Source organism: Vulpes vulpes, chromosome 10 (assembly GCF_048418805.1).
Source record: "Vulpes vulpes isolate BD-2025 chromosome 10, VulVul3, whole genome shotgun sequence".
Classification (NCBI taxonomy): Eukaryota; Metazoa; Chordata; class Mammalia; order Carnivora; family Canidae; genus Vulpes; species Vulpes vulpes.
The window spans coordinates 98,966,706-98,985,460 of record NC_132789.1 but is presented as its reverse complement, the minus strand read 5'-3'; the positions used below and the strand labels follow the sequence as shown (position 1 = coordinate 98,985,460).

The 18,755-nt window shown below is 52.7% G+C and overlaps 1 protein-coding gene across 1 annotated transcript in view; it reads right to left on the bottom strand.

Moving 5' to 3' along the window:
• Nucleotides 1–8,797: 8,797 nt before the first annotated feature.
• Nucleotides 8,798–18,755, bottom strand: part of CPE (carboxypeptidase E) — a 102,025-nt gene continuing 92,067 nt past the window's right edge. Inside the window, exons 6-9 of the mRNA XM_072724997.1 lie at nt 17,587–17,726; nt 11,791–11,890; nt 11,208–11,326; nt 8,798–9,614 (exon numbers count right to left, since the gene is read on the bottom strand). Of these exons, the coding sequence (XP_072581098.1) occupies nt 9,516–9,614; nt 11,208–11,326; nt 11,791–11,890; nt 17,587–17,726 (458 nt within the window). The 3' untranslated portion in view covers nt 8,798–9,515. The remainder of the gene's footprint in view (nt 9,615–11,207; nt 11,327–11,790; nt 11,891–17,586; nt 17,727–18,755) is intronic.

The following is an 18,755-nucleotide window of genomic DNA, read 5'->3' as shown; positions in this document are numbered from 1 at the left end:
GACATGGGGAGGGTGCGCTGTTACAGGGTCGCGGCCACCAGGGTCCTGGGCCACAGCCCTCCACCACTTTGCCCATCTCGCGTCTGAGCGGTCTCGGCTCTGACACCACCTGACTCTGGAGAAATGACCTGCTGATCTTTGGCCAAAATCCTAAAGTCAAGCCCAAATCCGACTCCACAGAAACATCTCTAACTGCCGCTAGATGCTAGACGGGAAATCTCACTTTCCTTGAACTACTGCGCATCATTATCAAGACAGACTCACCATTTCCTTATTTTGTAAATAAAAAGAGGAAAAACCCCTACTCTGTGCTTGTTTCTTTCTTGGTTCGCCCGAATCATTCTGGCTTTTACGCTACTCAGTTATGCGTCTAAGAAGTGTTTCTGTTATTTTATGTAAATTAGGATAGTCACATGGTTCTGTAAATATACTTCTTTATTTCTACTTTTCACAGTTCTTTTAAAAAGGCAGATCATTGCTCCACCCCCACCCCCCCCTGATCCTGAATTTGTCCAGGAAAAAGACATTGATCGCTCTCGATTGGCAGAGGTGTTGCCTACTTTATCGCAAGTAATTCCCATAAAAACCAGGCAAAGGACATGTTCTTATCGGTGTCTGGGGGCTTATGAAACTAAGTCTCTGAGCAATTAAATAACTGGCCAGAGGCACACAGTTTGCAGGGATCCGAGCCCGGATTTGGACCCAGAGGTGTCCTGCTCCAAAGCCTGCACTCTTCCCTGGACCCATGGTGCTCCCCACCGGAGCCTGCACCCCGGGCGCCCTCGTGGTGGAGACAGACACCGAGGTCAGCGCAGGGCCCTGGGAGGGGCAGCTGCGGAGGGGGCGCCCACCGCCTGTGTTCCCACGGGGCCTCTGCAGTCAGAGCCACCTCCTGAGCGCGCGGTCTCTGTCCCGCAGCCTTGCAAGCCGACTCGGACACCCCAGGCCCCGCCAGCCCAGCAGACCCACAGGTCTCCGCCCCCGAAGTCACAGGCACCTCGTTTCTTGCACCTGCTCTTCAGCCCGGGGCTGCTGGGCTCGGAGGGAAGTGCCTGTTGGAGCAAAAGGACTCGGGTTCTCCAGAAGCAGGGGAGGGGGAGGAGGGGAGGGAGGGGAGGAGGGGGGAGGAGGAAGGGAGGGGAGGAGGAAGGGAGGGGAGGAGGGGGAGGAGGGGGAGGAGGGGGAGGAGGGAAGGAGGAGGGAGGGGAGGGGAGGAGGGGAGGAGGGGGGAGGAGGGGAGGAGGGGGGAGGAGGGGAGGAGAGGGGAGGAGGGGAGGAGAGGGGAGGAGGGGACAGGAGGAGGGGGGAGGGGAGGAGGGGGAGGAGGGGGAGGAGGGGAAGGAGGGGGGAGGAGGGGGAAGGGGAGGGGAGGAGGGTACAGGAGGAGGGAGGGGAGGAGCGGAGGGGAAAAAGGGGGGAGAAGGGGGAGGGGAGGAGGGGAGGAGGGGGAGGAGAGGAATGAGGGGAGAGGAGGAGGGGGGAGGGGGTAAGGAAGGGGGGAGGCGGGGAGGAGGAGGCGGGTGGAAGGGGGGTGGGGGCCGTGTGTCCCGAATCGGAAGGCTACGACCCCGCTCGCCGTCGCCCCGCTCCCTTCCCCCCTCCCCCCAGCCCCCTCCCCCCAGGACCCCCCCCCTCCGCCCCGAGCCCCGAGCCCCCAGGTGGGGGGAGGCGGTGGCGCCCACCTGCGGCCCCGGAGCCGCTGCACCCACCACGCGGGGCTGGGCCCTGTGACCCCGCGGGGCAGGCCGGGGGCTACCGAGGAGCCAGCAGCCACCCCCTCCGGTGCCCCCCGAGCCCCCCCCCAGCCCCCTGCCCCCGGCTCCGTGCGCCCCCCGCGGCGGCTCAGGTTCCCGTTTGCCGGTGCTGAGGGAGGCGACCGCGACCGCGCTGCCCCGGTCGGGGAGGACGGGCCTGGGGCGCGGGGGAGCGGAGGGGGGGAGGGTCCAGGAACCTGGACGGAGGCCGCAGGGGGAGGGGGAGGGGCTGTCGGGGAGGGGCTGGGGGAGGGGGAGCAACGGGTGGAGGACCCCGAGGACCCCAGGACCCCCAGGACCCCAGGACCCCAGGACCCCAGGACCCCAGGACCCACAGGACCCACAGGACCCACAGGACCCTCAGCTGAGCCGGGGTTGGAACGTGACCCCCAGGGGAGAAAACCATCGCCCCCGCCCTTTTATGTTCAAGATCCTTCATGTATTCCTGAGGCCCAGAGAGGCGACACGCCGGGCAGCGGGAGGGAGCAGCGAGCAGCCGCCCCAGGGACCGGCCCAGACCCCCCCAGCCCATCCCTCCTCTCCGGGGAGCAGCACGTGCGGCGGCGGGTCCCCAGGGGCGCACGGAGGGTGGCATTTTGGCATTTTCTTACTTCAATCACACACACACTTGCCTTTGAAACACGTCCATGCATTTAATGCGTTAGAAAACATATTTTAGGTTTAAGGCGAAGAACGCTCCACCGCCCACCGCTCTCCTCTTCCCCAACCAGGCCCCAAATCCCCCAGATCCCCCAGATCCCCCAGATCCCCCAGCCAGGGCCCTTGCAGCCAGATAAGCCGCGGCAAGGAACTGCTGAAGCTCTGGCTGGACTCAGCGCTGTTTCCCACCGTCCTGCTCTCCCAATGTAAAAGGTTTAAGCACAGAGGGAAAGCTGCAGGGAAGTAGCTGGAGCAAAGGGTCGCTGTAGGCAAGCGACTGTGGCAGCTGCTTGGAGACCGTTTCAACTGCAAGGGCAGGGAATGGAAGGGTGCCTGGGAGTGTCAGGGCTGATGTTTTTCTTCTTTTTAAGGAATTTCTAGAATAAATATTAGTGTAAATGTGGGTAAGAAGAAATGGCAGTTTTAGCCAGAGGGTCCACTGAAAAAATTGTGAGTCATGTAATCAAGACAACCAGAAGAACGTGTTATTATGATATTCAAACCCCTGAAACGTGGCTGATCAAGTGCTGATTCAGCTCCTCAAAAAAGCCATTGGACCCTTCCCCGGTTTACAGGCTCTATGACGTGTTACGGCTCCTCTTACAACAGTCAACTGGGCTCAGTCATCCATTGAATATCCTATTGATGGGTCAGGTTTCTTAAGTCTGCGAAGAGGATTCCCACCACGGCAGTTCGAAGACACGGAGCCAGTAAGGTCGAGTTTGAAAAACTGTATAGAAAAAGGTATGAGAAAAAAAAAAACCGTATTTCCTCCTGTTTTGTAGCAATTGCGGTGGGTAAATGTGTGTTTCCGAAGTTTACGGAGTAAAGGCGCAGGGTGGCCTTGATGGCTTCACGGCGTGTTTCCTTCCTGCTACACTTCTGAGTCGGATCCTCTGCTATTGACAAGGTCCGGGTTTATGTGTAGGTCGGTGCTGGAGCACCCCAGTCAGGTATATCCACTCACCTGCCCCGGCTCCCTCCTCCCTGAACATGAGTCAGCCGCGCCGACAAGTACCTGCAGACAGACACACACATCCCATCACCCGGAATTTCCGGGGAGTCTCTCCATCTCCGGTCGCCGTCACCACCGGATGGACACGCAGGTGATGACGTTCCAGAAACACTTAAGTTTTCACAATGCAGGGTGGACGCTAATCTCGCAAATCCTTAAGTTTATTTTATTTTTTTTTTAAATCCTTAAGTTTAAATTCATTATGGTTTGACCTGTTTTTATTTTATCATCTGACCTTCATAGTGCTGATTAATCACAACACTGAGTGGAAACCGTATAAATAATTATTTTAATCATTTTTAAGTCGGTCAAACACAACTAGAATTAATACTAACGTTATTGCTAAAGAATACCCTCCTCCAGGAGGCCCGGCCAGTTGCTATAACTATTAACAATAGTAATAGTAATAAAAATAACCACACATTTTTTTTTAAGATTTATTTATGTGAGTGGGAGGGTGGGGAAAGGCGGAGAGGGGGAGAATCTTTCAAGCAGACTCTACCGAGCTTGGAGCCCAACATGGGGCTGGATCCCTCAACCCATGAGATCATGACCTGAGCCGAACCCGAGAGTCGGATGCTCAACCAAAGGAGCCACCTAGGTGCCCCTAACCACACGTTTTTGAACAATCATAATGTATTGTCGAATAATAGTAATTACATTTTTGAGCACTTGCTACATGCCAGGCAGTTTTCTAAGTGCTTTATATATATGAATTAATCTGCTACGTGCACCACGGCCCCTTCTTGCCAGGATCATAGACCGGACCCTAAGCTGACCAGGAACCCAGGTCCAGGAGCAGAAGCCTCACTCCGCACGGAGAGCCTCATTGAAGCTAAGAGCCTGTGTCTCTTAATTTACTCGTTTACTAAAGCATTGTCTTCATCGACTTTCTGATTTCAGGGACCCTAATGCTTCCCTTTTACCCTCCCATGCCACCTCGCTATGGCCCCCTTGACCACAACTCCAGGACAGAACTTCTGCAGCCAGAACCTGCAGCTAGTCAGCTTCCCAGGAATTCTGTGGTCCCGTTGAGAAAGCGAGGGGCAAGGAGGCAGTAATAATGCCACATCCTCCTCTCTTCACTGCCCTGCTGCCGCCCATGGCCTGGTAAGTCCTGCAAGGTGTCCCTTTACAGCATTAATGTTGGGGTCAAGCACAACACCTGTGCCAGACATCACCAGGCCCCCTGGGCACTGGATCACACCAGCTGGACTCACAGTAATCCCACAGAGCAAGAAGCTATAAAACAGGAGCTTGTTGTATGCACTTACGAAATGTTTTAAGATTGTCTGTAAAGAGTAGATAATAAAGCCTGCCCAGAACCCCCAAGTATAGTGATGGGCAAATGTGAAGTCGTCAAAGGAATAGAAAATAAAGATGTGCTTGTTTAACCAAGAATACAGCCCTTTCGGGGTCAGCCCCAGGAGGTGAGTAAGGTCAGAAGGAAAGATAGACTTGGGGCCAGCAAACAGGAGCTCTGATCCCGGCCTGCCACTTACTCTTAGCTCTGAGAGGTCAGAAATTGAGCTGAACTCCGGAAGCCGTTTCTTCCTCGTAGGCAGGAACGCTGCGACGCGCCCTGTCGTACAGCTTCATGGTGGGGGGTTCCAAATACCGCAGTTCACCCCAAGGCCCAGGAGAAAGTTTGGCGCAAGACACACGCTTGATAGTGGTGATGACCGCCGTGGAACTGGCCGCGGCCAGACGCCGTCGAGGTGCGATACTCTCATCTGCGGTCGAGATCTCGGATGCGCATTTAGTATGAATGAAGAGTGAATCTTCAAAGGGAAAGAACAGAGAAAGGAAAAGAAGGGTAAAGGGTCCAAAAGAGCCTAAGATAGCTCAAATATTGGAAGGAGCCGAAGAAACAGCAGCAACCTACAAAATTAGCCTTGTGGCCCGTGGCGTCCTGAAAATTTATAGTAAGTTGATTTTTCTTTTCTGAGCCATTTCAGGCCAGATTCACTGATGACTCTTAACCCAGGTAAGCCACATTCGGCCCTGCTTTTAAAAACACTGATTCTCAGGGAATTTTGCCATGATTTAAATTAATCACGTAAGACTAAAGTTCTGTACGACGCCAGAAATCCAGGCTGTAAGCGAACTGATTCACTGGCTGACGGTCTCGTAGAAGAGACAGAGAGTGAAGAATCAGAACATCTGTAAGTACCTAGAATGACATTTACCCAAGAACAGCAAAACCCGGATGGAGTGTGCTTATAGGGGAGTCCGTCCTGTCGTGACATTTCTGAGGCAGAAACTCCAAATGCTGGCCAGTTCTATCCACAGAAGAAATCCTCTTGAGAAATGTGAAAAGAGAAGTCGAGTCATCTGTTGGGACAACTGATGACTTTTGAGCCTCCCACACCACCAAACCATGGAAAGATTCCAGAGCTTGTGTAAATAAAATGTGAATATCAAAGGTCACGGTCCCCTTTCTGCCAGTAATGTTGATCTTTGTTTATGCACCGCACTGAGAATCCAAATGTGAGCGGGGATCAGCTTCCAGAATAACGTGTCTGGGGGAGAAAGCACAGTTTCAAATGTGCTCCTTATCTCATGAAATCCAACTCCGCGGTGCCCCCCCCCTTTAGGATTTTTGTCACCTACAACAGTTTAGCCCCGCTGTTGTGACCCAGCCCTGTGTCAGCCTCAGCCCCCCGCAGTCCTGCCCGCTGTAGCATTTAACTTCAAACCGAATCAAAAACTGTAATGCAGAGTTCTCGTTTATGCCAGGTGAGGCCACAGGGTGACCTAGGACCTCCAAAGAGTGTCAGTCCTTCTTAGGTTGTGTTAGGCGGCCGCGATGTTCAACAGGAAAGACGGATCCCACTTGACTCTTGGGAAAAAAACAAAAAACCAGACAACAGGTAAGGCATGAAGTGCTGCCTGCTGCAGGCCGAGCCCGGCCTCTGAGCCCCCCCCCCCCCCCCCCCCCGCCCACCTGGGGAGAGCCTGGAGCTGCCCCCGCCCCGCGGTCCTGGGGCACCTGCTCCGCGCATCCCTCAGCTCACCTGGCGTCACCCGGGTCGGGCCCGGCTTCGGGGGGGGGGGGGGGGCGGGGACCGGGGCCCGCGGTGATGCTCAGGGGTCGCCGAGCGGAGACCGACCAAGGGAATCTCCCCCGAGCCGCCCTCGACTCCAGCCCCTTCGCTTGATAAAATCAGAGCGAGTCGAGGGCAGAACCAGGACAGTGGGGACGCCTGGGAGCCCGGATCACGACACCGGGTACGAGGGCCGCGCCCCGGGATCGCCACCGCCTGCCCACGGCCCGGTGCGCGGCCACCTGGGCCCCTGCAGCCTGGCGGCACCGACGACGTGCTCCCCCGCGGCCCTGTGCTCCTCCGTGCCCCCCTGGGCTCCCTCCGTGCCCCCGTGCTCCTCCGTGCTCCCTCCATGCCCCCTCCATGCCCCCATGCTCCTTCATGCTCCATCAGTGCTCCCTCCGTGCCCCCGTGCTCCTCCGTGCTCCCCCGTGCTCCCCTGCGGCCCCGTGCTCCTCTGTGCTCCCCTGTGCTCCCCCGTGCCCCCGTGCTCCTCCGTGCTCCCCTGTGCTCCCCCGCGGCCCCGTGCTCCTCCGTGCCCCCCTGTGCTCCCTCCGTGCCCCCGTGCTCCCCCGTGCTCCCTCCATGCCCCCTCCATGCCCCCATGCTCCTTCATGCTCCATCAGTGCTCCCTCCGTGCCCCCGTGCTCCTCCGTGCTCCCCTGTGCTCCCTCCGTGCCCCCGTGCTCCTCCGTGCTCCCCTGTGCTCCCCCGCGGCCCCGTGCTCCTCCGTGCCCCCCTGTGCTCCCTCCGTGCCCCCGTGCTCCCCCGTGCTCCCCCGTGCCTCCCTATGCTCCCTCCGTGGCCCCCGTGCTCCTCCGTGCTCCCTCCATGCCCCCTCCATGCCCCCATGCTCCTTCATGCTCCATCAGTGCTCCCTCCGTGCCCCCGTGCTCCTCCGTGCTCCCCTGTGCTCCCTCTGTGCCCCCGTGCTCCTCCATGCTCCCCTGTGCTCCCTCCGTGCCCCCGTGCTCCTCCGTGCCCCCCTGTGCTCCCTCCGTGCCCCCGTGCTCCTCCGTGCCCCCGTGCTCCTCCATGCTCCCCTGTGCTCCCTCCATGCCCCCCTGTGCTCCCTCCGTGCCCCCCGTGCTCCTCCGTGCCCCCCTGTGCTCCCTCCGTGCCCCCCTGTGCTCCCTCCATGGCCCCCATGCTCCTCCGTGCCCCCCTGTGCTCCCTCCATGGCCCCCATGCTCCTCCGTGCTCCTCCGTGGCCCCATGCTCCTCCGTGCTCCCTCGGTGCTCCCTCCGTGCCCCCGTGCTCCTCCGTGCTCCCCTGTGCTCCCTCCGTGCCCCCGTGCTCCTCCGTGCCCCCCTGTGCTCCCTCCGTGCCCCCGTGCTCCCCCGTGCTCCCCCGTGCCCCCCTGTGCTCCCTCCGTGGCCCCCGTGCTCCTCCATGCTCCCTCCATGCCCCCTCCATGCCCCCATGCTCCTTCATGCTCCATCAGTGCTCCCTCCATGGCCCCCATGCTCCTCCGTGCTCCTCCGTGGCCCCGTGCTCCTCCGTGCTCCCTCGGTGCTCCCTCCGTGCCCCCCTATGCTCCTCCGTGCTCCCTCTGTGCTCCCTCCGTGCCCATGCTCCTCCGTGCTCCCTCTGTGCTCCCTCCGTGCCCCCCGTGCTCCTCCGTGCCCCCTTGTGCTCCCTCCGTGCCCCCCCATGCTCCTCCGTGCTCCTTCGTGCTCCCTCCATGCCCCCGTGCTCCCTCCATGCTCCTCTGTGCTCCTTCGTGTTCCCTCCATGCCCCCCATGCTCCTCCATGCTCCCTCCATGCCCCCCGTGCTCCCGCCATGCCCCCATGCTCCTCCGTGCTCCCTCCATGTTCCCCGTGCTCCCTCTGTGCCTCCATGTTCCTTCATGCTCCCTCCATGCTCCCTCCGTGCCCCCCATGCTCCTTCATGCCCCCGTGCTCCCTCCGTGCCTCCCATGCTCCTTCGTACTCCCTCCGTGCTCCCTCCGTGTCCCCCATGCTTCGCCATGCTCCCTCCGTGCCCCCCATGCTCCTCCGTGCCCCCCGTGCTTCCTCTGTGCCCCCCTGTGCTCCTCCGTGCCCCTCTGTGCCCCTCCGTGCTCCTCCATGCTCCTCTGGTGTCAGGCGCCCTTCTCAGCTGGGAGTCTGCTTCTCCCTCTCCCTCTGTACCTCCACCTCCACCCATCCATGTTCTCTCTCTCTCTCTTTCAAATAAATAAATAAAATCATAATTAATTAATTAAAAATGGCGAGGTTTAACAAGTGAGAGGCCGTTATCAAGGAAATACACTTTTTATCACAAGACAACTCTAGGCCAAAACCCATAGAGAATTAAAAAGAAAACCACAGGGATTCTTTTTTTTTTTTTTTTTAACTTTTATTCATTCAGAATGCAATTCTAGACCAATCTACAACCAAGAGAAAATCCTTAAACTTTTAAACAGTGTTAACAGGCTAAATAATATAGCAGTATAGCCCCCGTATGTACAAGCAAGAAGTCGCTTTCCATCCTTATCATAAAGCCTCTTCCTAAACATTTACGTTTCCTTCCCATCCAAAAAAGGCATTAACAAGATCATGCTCGTGTAGCGAGTCAGCACAAGTGACAATTTATACTGAAGTATCAAAGTCTTGCAGTATATGGTGCCCACAACTCCAAGCTGCAGCTGTTGACCTTCTCAGTGGCACTCACTATGTGGCATCGTCACCAATTAACATTAGAAGAAGGACTTCGTTCATTTTTAAAAGCTAGAATTACTCAAAAAAATCTCTGTATTGTAAATAGCATGTGAAATATTGCATTTAAGTCTAAAACGGCAAGATCGCTTAAACTTTTTTTCTACAGTCCTCCATGATTAATATACGTAGGAAAATCAATGTTATATGAGAAGAAACAGACCAAGTTCTTACATTTTACCTAAAAGTCTAATTGTTTTTAAGTAGTATCTATTAATATTTAAATGATTACAAAATAAATCAATGTTAAATATTGCACAAAATCTAAAAGAAAATGGCCACGTTACATCATACTATATAGTATAGATTGATTAAAAGCAGCTAATTAGAAGCTTCTTTAGAAATTTAAAGTTTCTGACATCATTTTCCACCATTCCATCAATTCTTCCTTTTCCTCTTCTTTCCTTTCAGAAAATGACTCCAGTTCAAAATCAACCTAAAGGAGAAAATCAAGAATATATTGTTACCAAACTGCAGGTATATTTTTAAAAGCTGAGATTTTTAAAATTTAGCGCAGTTCTAGAGCTTATAGACTAAGTTCAGTATAGCCACCTGAATTAAAGGATATCCTAAAAATCTCTTGTGATAAATAAAAGATACTTTCAGGGGGGAAAAAAAAAAACCATCAGAGGCCATTATGTTTGAAATGTGCCTTGACCTTATAGCCTTGTAGGATTATTTAAAAGCAGACTGTGTAAAGGCAGTCTATTTAAGGGCAATCTTCCCCTCTCCTCAAGAAGGTATAATTTATAATTAATTTTCTGCCTTTGAGTATTCACTGAGATTCCATAAACTTTGAATTTTCTCCTAATAGCTGGGGATACATGGAAGAATGTAGCTCAGTTTCCTCGTGTCCTAAACCACAGGTTCTGCTTTCCAGAATCTTGAATCTGCTGGGACTGAGGGAGACACACACATCTCCAAACCGCCACAGGGACCAGTGGCCCAGGAACTCAACTCTCTGGGTGGACTGGGAGTTCCCAGCAGGTGTCTGCAGGTCCGTGCACTCCTGCATATTCAAAATCTGTACGTCCAGCCTCAGTCCTCCTCCGGCCCCTACGTTCCCCTGCTCTCACTGCAAGTAGAAGCGAGGGTTCCTTGGTCTGGCCGCTTGAGCCCCTAGTCAGTTAGGAATCTGATAACACTCACTACCTCCTTGAAATCACACGGGGCAGGCTAAGATCCAAATAACTGAATATTTAACAACCTGGTCCTGGAGCTCCTTTTTCCCAGGTTCCACCCGCCCAAATTTATCTCCTCACTTTACTACATATGCAGCCTAATGTACACATACACACGACGAAAACCAAAGCACCAGTTAAAAACTCAAGATGCTCTGTTTGCATAACCAAGCACTTTAGACTTAAAACTTTGGATTCAAGCACAAAAACGCAATAAATTGTTTTTAAGGAAGCCTTGCAACTGGAAATCCTGCAGGCCATTCCCTGGTTGCAAAAAGGTGACGCCAAGATAGCAGTAGAATCCTGCTCTGAGAGCAGCTTTGGTCTCCTCACCATCACCTTCCTAACTAAATAAATGGCACCTACTTAAATAAGATGCACTTTTTGATAGCTCTTAGGGTCTTTCTCATAGTATGTGCTTAACAAATGTTTGGTTAATGCCCAAGATCACCTGGCAGGCATAATTAACTTTTCCAAATACTCACTGAGTATTGTACTGGATGCTAGAAATAAAAAAGATAAATGGAACAGAAATGTCATTTTAGATTGCAATCAAGGTGGCAAATAAAACCTTCTTTTTTTTTTTTTTAAGTTGTATTCGATTTTCTTGCGGATGTCTTCAAAAACCGAGAAGTGATAAGGGAGCTTCACACTGAGTAGTATAAAATCAACCAAGGAGCCCTTGGTCAAGTTACTTGACTTCACTAGGCCTCAGTTTTCTCACCTGCTAAATGGGGTAACAGCGGTACCTACCTCACAGGGTTATTATGAAGACTAAATAGAAATGACTTGAATATGTCGGACACATACAGAGCGCTCCATAGATCTTAGAAATTATGACTTCTTACCCCAACAGCAGGGCTGTAAGGAACTGCTACTTTCTTTGTTGTTGCCAGATAGCCTGGAGCTGAGGCTGTGAGCTTATAGTTTCCAGGTACAAGCAATCGCCAGTAATCACCATCCTTTGCTGTAGGGAAACAAAATACCAAGTCACAGATTTAGGCCATTTTAGGAAACCCAGCATACCTCAGTTCAACTTCTTTGATTCCCTATTTTTAAAGCAGCTGTTTATGGAATGTGATAAAGCTCCACTGAAATGAGTGTTACACTCTCTTAGAAAAAGTTAGAAATTTCTTTTTTTTTAAGATTTTGTTTTTATTTGTTCACTTGCGAGAGAGAGAGAGAGAGAGAGAGAGAGAGAGAGAGAGAGAGTGCGCACCAGCAGAAGAGGAGGGGAGGAGGGAGAGGGAGAAGCAGGCTCCTCGCTGAGCAGGGCGCCCAAGGCCAGGACCGGAAGGAGGCAGAGGCAGCAGGGCGGGAGCGAGGGAGGGACACAGGAGGCCCCCAAGAGCAGAGAACCCCGGTGGCCACAACAAGGACTCATGCTCCGTGCACCCCCTGGGGCCTCCAGGCCACGGCAAAAGCACCCACCAGATGTGACGTCGTGGTCTATTCCTTCCACCGAGATGGTTGCGTTGGCGATCGGGTTCCCCTGAAGGTCGCGCACAAAGCCTTTAACTCCCCGGTGTATCTGTCAAGGTCAAGAACAACCAAAAACGGCAAATTAGAAATGATCCAGGAATACATTTTGCGTCAAGAATGTCCACATTTCCTAGAAAAGTCCTGTTAGATCCCCCTTGCCTAAGGATCGGAAGAGGCTCAAAAAGCCGCTAAATTATCTTGAACGCTCTTTACACTGATCTTTCCTCGAGTGGACAAACGAGAGGTGATCCCCCGGAAACTGACATCTCGTTCTGAGCCACAGGAAGCCAGCGAAGTACCCTCCCAACCACCAAAACCTCCAAACCAAGTGTGTCCCACCGGACGCAGCGCGGGGCTTGGCAGATTTCAGTACTTTCTCCTTCTGACGTTTGGCCCTCGAATCCTCGCTCCTGCTGAATAGACACACACTGTGGCCGCCCCTGCGATACACCCAGTGACGACATGATTCCGGTTGAAAATAAGTGACATGAAAGACGAGATTTGGACTTCAAGACTGAAGACGAGATTTGGAAAGGCAAGCAGAAGAGACGCCGTGGAGAATACCGCCCCCGAACCACGCTGCAGTCAACTAAGGCAACGCAAACTACAAGAGCGGCTTTTTCCTTCATTTTAAGCAGAACTCAACTAAATCCATAGGTGTTTCAAGTGACCGAGGTCACTTCAGGTTCCTGAGAAAGTGCTGCTTCTGGAATACCAAATGGTGATTCATTAAGCTCAATTCCTTAACAGAAGAGGCCCCACTTCCCAAAGCCTCAGCTCGCTCCTCACTCAGTCTCACCCTCAAAAGTGGATTTTCTTTTGCTACTGAGGCTACTGACTGGAATATTTCCTACAGGAGGTTGATTAAGTCTTGGGTTTGCCTTTGTCATCAGAATAAATCTGACAGTAGCACAAAGTTTTATCAAAGAGATGCCCCTGATTACCAATCAGCAAATCTTTTTGCATTTGCTATTAAAAAAAAAAGCAGAACTTCTAAAACTCTATAAAAATAACATGTACTCCCTTTCCCTAAAGGCAATTTGGGGATCAGAAAATTTTTAGGGGGGATCCCTGGGTGGCTCAGCGGTTTAGCGCCTGCCTTTGGCCCAGGGCACGATCCTGGAGTCCCGGGATCGAGTCCCACGTTGGGCTCCCGGTGCATGGAGCCTGCTTCTCCCTCCTCCTGTGTCTCTGCCTCTCTCTCTCTCTGTGTCTATCATGAATAAATAAATAAATAAATCTTTTAAAAGAATTTTTTTTTTAATTTTTAGGGAAAAGGAAGAGAGGTACACAGAGAACAGAAAATCAGAGAAAACATACAAATTTTAATTTCTTAATATGAGGGTTCTTCAAAGAAATTTAGAAAGCTTACAAACAAGCAATAATTTACCCACATGTACTTTATGCATCTTGAGACACTATAATCCTGGTATGATCAATATTATCATAAATATTTAATATTATGAATAAACCTGATCAATATTATGATCAATATTATGATCAGGTTAAGGAAACCTTAGGGAAACCTTAGGGAAATGAAAGTTTTAAATTTCCTTGCCATTGGACAATAAGTCATATTGTCTGCATTAGGCACAAATATACCCAGTTAATATTCATGTCTTTACATTTTTCTGCCTCTGCCACCCCAAACTTAGAGTATGCAGTTTAAGAAGTAGTGAAATAGGTAGATATCTATCTGTGAGATGGCAATTTTGGAGCAAACATCTCTGAAAAAAATGCCACTGTAGCCGTAAATCTCAGTGGAAATGTTACGGGGTCTCGTAACTCCACGCGAATGCAGATCGGGAGCTGCGGCCATTCTATGGCTTCTGCAAAGGAAATCACAGAAATTCAAATTGCACTCGCGCTTGAAGAAGCTATTTACTCTATTTGTGCCTCCTATAATTCTCTCTCCTCAGATTCCAGGACATCAATCAACAAAGACTGGGAAAAAAAAGAAACCGAAACCCCATCCAGAAGATTCTCCACTGTTAGTGGAACTGTTCGTGTCAGTAACCCTTAGGCCCTCCCATGCCCAAGGGCCACCCAGAGCGCTTGCTGGGACGGAGACTCTGAGGTCCTGCGATGCAGGGAGTGGGGCTCATTGGTGGGACCGGAAGCTCATTTTTAACGAGAACCTAGGCGATTCTGATGCAGGTGCCCATGAACCAGTCTTCATGGATTTCTTTGGGAGTTTTGGGAACTGGACTGTTCCAGAGCTACCGAGTGAGAGGCTCAAACTATTTACCCTAATTCACTTTACAATTCCAGTTGCTGCAAACATCCCTTTAAAACTCTGCAGGAGGGGATTCCTGGGTGGCGCAGCGGTTTGGCGCCTGCCTTTGGCCCCGGGGCGCGATCCTGGAGACCCGGGATCGAATCCCACGTCGGGCTCCCTGTGCGTGGAGCCTGCTTCTCCCTCTGCCTCTCTCTCTATCTCTCTCTCTCTCTCTATCTCTGTGTGTGTGACTATCATAAATAAAAAAATAAAAAAATAATAAAATAAAATAAAAACATAAAACTCTGCAGGAGATTTCCTCTCAACCAATTACAGAATTAGAGATTACAGATTAGATCTCCTAATCTATTTTCCACGAGCTGTCAGCTAGTCCACACTCGGACTTTGGGTCCAGGTGTTCAATTACGAAGCCCCATCGTACTCTGTCCCACTGTCGATAAAATAACTCCAACACAGATGTCCGGCTGTCCACTGATCTGTCATCAGCCCTTGACGCCCGGGACTAAGTGGCCCATGAAGCAAGCTGGGGGAGTTCGGTGTAGACGAACTGCGTCTCCACGGCCTGCACGGTAACACGGCCGTTCCCCGGGGTGGAGCGCGTGGGTGTGCAAGTTCTCATTCCAAGTGGCGTAAGACAGGTCTGTATGGCCAGCCAGCTCCCTCTTCTTTTCGGCTTATTTCTATATAAACTGAAGAACTGACACAAGCCTACTCGCTACCACAAATATCACACATATTCTCCTTCCTCCTGATGGTACACACCCGTGGGGTTTGTTTTGTATTGAGTTTTTCCTTAAGAACTGAGACTTCAGGGATCCCTGGGTGGTGCAGCGGTTTGGCGCCTGCCTTTGGCCCAGGGCGTGATCCTGGAGACCCGGGATCGAATCCCACATCAGGCTCCCGGTGCATGGAGCCTGCTTCTCCCTCTGCCTATGTCTCTGCCTCTCTCTCTCTCTCTCTCTCTCTCTCTCTCTCTCTCTGTGTGTGTGACTATCATAAATAAATAAAAGTTTAAAAAAAAAAAAGAAAGAACTGAGACTTCAGCAGCAGCTGAACCTGTTTTTCAATTGATGATCAGAGTAATAATCTTATCGGCGTCAACTATCGTAAATCTTGCAAGTTCTTAAAGTTCCAAGAAGACTTTTCTGAACCCCCAGGACTGAGTTAGGGACCCAGAGTGCTGCCATTACTCTTTGTAATTGACCTTTATTTTAGAATTTACCATCCTCTCTTATGGTTAGGTATTGACCCAATCTAATTTCTGACCTAATCTAATTGACCTAAATTCTGAACTCCACTAATAGGAAGACTTCCTGAGGGCAGTCACTAACTACCCCCAGTGCTTAACGATGTGCCTAAGACCCTAGAGGAGCTGAATACATTTTTGTTGAAAGAACCACAAAGGGGTACCTGGGTGCCTCGGTCAGTTGAGCATCTGCCATCAGCTCAGGTCATGATATCAGGGTTCTAGGATGGAGCCCCACATAGGGCTCCCTGCTCCATGGGGAGCCTGCTTCACCCTCCCCCTCACCTGCTACTCCCCCTACTTGTTCTCTTTCTTTCTCTCTCTCTCTCTTTCTCTCAAATGGATAAATGAAATCTTAAAAAAATAAAAAAGCTATGTAAATATAATGAAAAGCACTATATAGAGGAGGCATCATTTAATGTGTAAGTGGAGGACACACCAAATAACCCCATCTTACTTCCTCTGCCCAAAAAGCATTTTTATAACTCTCCTCAAAGGAGATCCTATTCGGGAGCTCTTATTAAAGTTGTTCTAGGGTCCACATAGCTAATTATCCTTGGCTTTTGTTGGTAAAAATGCCTTTTTCTATTAACATGCAGCAGGATTCCTCTGATTGAAAAAATCTTGTGTAATGAGTAATTTTTAATTATTGTAATTAGTGGATATATTCCCTGAGACTCACTTTCAGTAAGGTTTTATGTGGATATCTGACATGTGTAGAATACTTTTACATGTCTTAAAATGCATCAGTTTCCTATGCATATGTTGTCCACATATATGCAAATAGTGTCATGTTTACTTAACAGCATTTGTTCATATCAAATTCGTTTTTAAATTAGTCTGGACTCTCTGCTGGCACATGAAACAGACACCACTCTACCTGACTTTGGGTGTAAACAGCCACACATGGACTGGAACTTGCAGACTGTCAAGGCCCTGCAGGCGAGGAACGGAGTCTTTAGGTCTGGTGCCAATGTCAGCACACTACAGAGACGTGGGGTGGCCAGGGGACTGGCCTGGGTTGGGTCTCAGTAGGTGAGATGTCTCGCTCCAGCAGATGGTGAGATTCCCCCCAAATTCTGTACAGATCCCACCCGAATGGCTACGTAAGCGCCTCTCCAGCACAGAGCTAGGCTTGTGCCGTCAGAGACAACACGGCACAGTCATTCTGGAATGAGACAGTCCAGGTTCAAATTCTGCCCGAGTGACTTCAGGCAAGCTGTTTGCTTTGTCTGCGTCTCCGATCCCTCATTTTTAATTCGGGGATGAGAACGATGATGAGGATGATGACGATGATGACAGTACAACTTCCCTCATAGGGTCTGTTGTGAAGATTAAATGCCTTAATGATCACAAGGCACTCAGAACAGTGTCTGGGAACCTGGAACGGCCAGGAATGGTCAGCTGGCATCATGATGACTGCCTCGGGTCCCGCTGAGTCGACGGGGAGACAAGTGGGGCACGTGGGGCACAGCGTTGGAGAAGGCGCTCGCACCTGGGGGGACCCTCTACCCACAGGCCCCGGCGACGAGCGCCTCCTAAGGCCTGGAGCCCAGGGGCCTCGTTCCCCTGCCCTCGCCCTGCTCCCGCGGGGGGGCACCTGACAGGCCCGAGATGGGGGGCAGGAGGGGCTGGGGCAACACGACACACACAGGCTGTGCTGCCACCACCCGGGGCGCGTGACAGGCCCAAGATGGGGGACAGGAGGGGCCAGGGCAGCAGGAGGAGCGCAGGCTAAGCTGCTCCCACCCGGGGGTGCCCGACAGGCCCGAGATGGGGTGCAGGAGGGTCTGGGGCAACAGGATGAGCGCAGGCCATGCAGCTCCCTCCTGGGGTGCCTGACAGGCCTGAGATGGGAGGCAGGAGGGGCCGGGGCAACACAACACACACACACACACACACACACACACACACACACGCTGTGCTGCCATCGCCCGAGGCACCCCACAGGCCCGAGATGGGGGGCAGGAGAGCCCGGGGCAACAGGACCAGCGCAGGTGTGCTGCTCCCACCCAGGGTGCCCCACAGGCCCGAGATGGGGGGCAGGAGGACCGGGCGACAACAGGACCTGCACAGGCTGTGCCCTCGCCCTCCCACAGACCCCGTTCAGTGGTTCCTGGTGAATAGTCAGGACAGGAGCCGCCAGGCCTGCAGTAGCCCAGCACCTGCCGCCACCTCCCCGACGGGCTTGCCAGGCCAGGTCAGTGGCCCCGGGCTGGGCTCCCCTGGGAAGCCCCAGTCTGCGCCCGAGGCTGCTTACCTGCTCGAGGTAGCGGACCAGGGAGTTCTTGTTATCCTCCCAGTAGCTCCTCAGGCTCTCTTCAGGTGGGAACTTTTCACAGCTCAGCTCCACGGTGATCTCGAAGCAGTTGCTGCTGAGGTAGTTGAAGTCCTGCATTCCTGCCAAAGCACCAAGCGGAGAAGTCAGGAGACACCTGCGGCTCCCCCCGCCCCCTGCCCCAGCACCGAGCGGCCTGCTGCGCCGAGGGCCAGGCTCAGGGCCCACCAGTGGGCTCCAGGCAGCCCCCCAGGACACACCACTAACCGGGTGGCTGTCCCTGCCCTCGAGCACCCTCATGGGCTCCCAAGCCCTCACTCGGGCAGCCCGCGGCCCTGGAATGGGCAATGCGAACAGGGACAGAAGGATGACAGAGGGGGCATCTCCTGCCCCCCTAAGACAGCACCCCATTGGGACAGTGTCCCGTGGAGCAGAGTGCCCTCGTGGAAGGCTGGGCGACAATGCAGCAGTCCCGGGGCGCCACAGGAGGGTATACACCCAGACTGGACGCCCTGGAGAAGTGCGAGGAATGGTCTGGCTTCACTTGCAGCCCCCCTTCCCTGAGGAGGCACAGCTCAGTGCCAAGAGAGCCTTTAGGTCCATGATCTCTCCCATGAGGGAAGGTGAGAATGTGTGGGTGAGCCGTACCGGACACCACTTCTCTCTCACCCCATCAGAAAACTAGAGGAGGCCCATGACCAGGGCAGGGAATGGCTGGGGGAACAGTAACCAAGATTTGCAGAGTGTAGCAAAGGGATGTGGGCCTTACTAACCATGCTACAGACGCCATCAGGAAGCCTGCCTGTTCACCGCTGGGGACACCTCGCCTGGAGACCCCTCAACCGGCCCACAGCTCCCCTAACAGCTCCACCTGCGAACCACTGACAGTAGCAAGGGGAGCCTTTGCAGATGCCTAATGAGTGTGCACAGCAAGCTGGCCCAACTCTGCAGGGCTGAGAGAAAGGACACAAATCGGAATATTCAGCGCTGCCCTAAGGAAAGCAAACAGGAAGCTATCAGCAATAGGCCTGACCTTGTCAGATCAAAAGAAGCCATAAAGTCTTAAGAATTCTCTCCTTAAGAAGTATGGAGGAGGTATATCATAGAAAAGGTCTGGGAAAGCCTCAGAATCCCTAACAGGACTGTGAGAA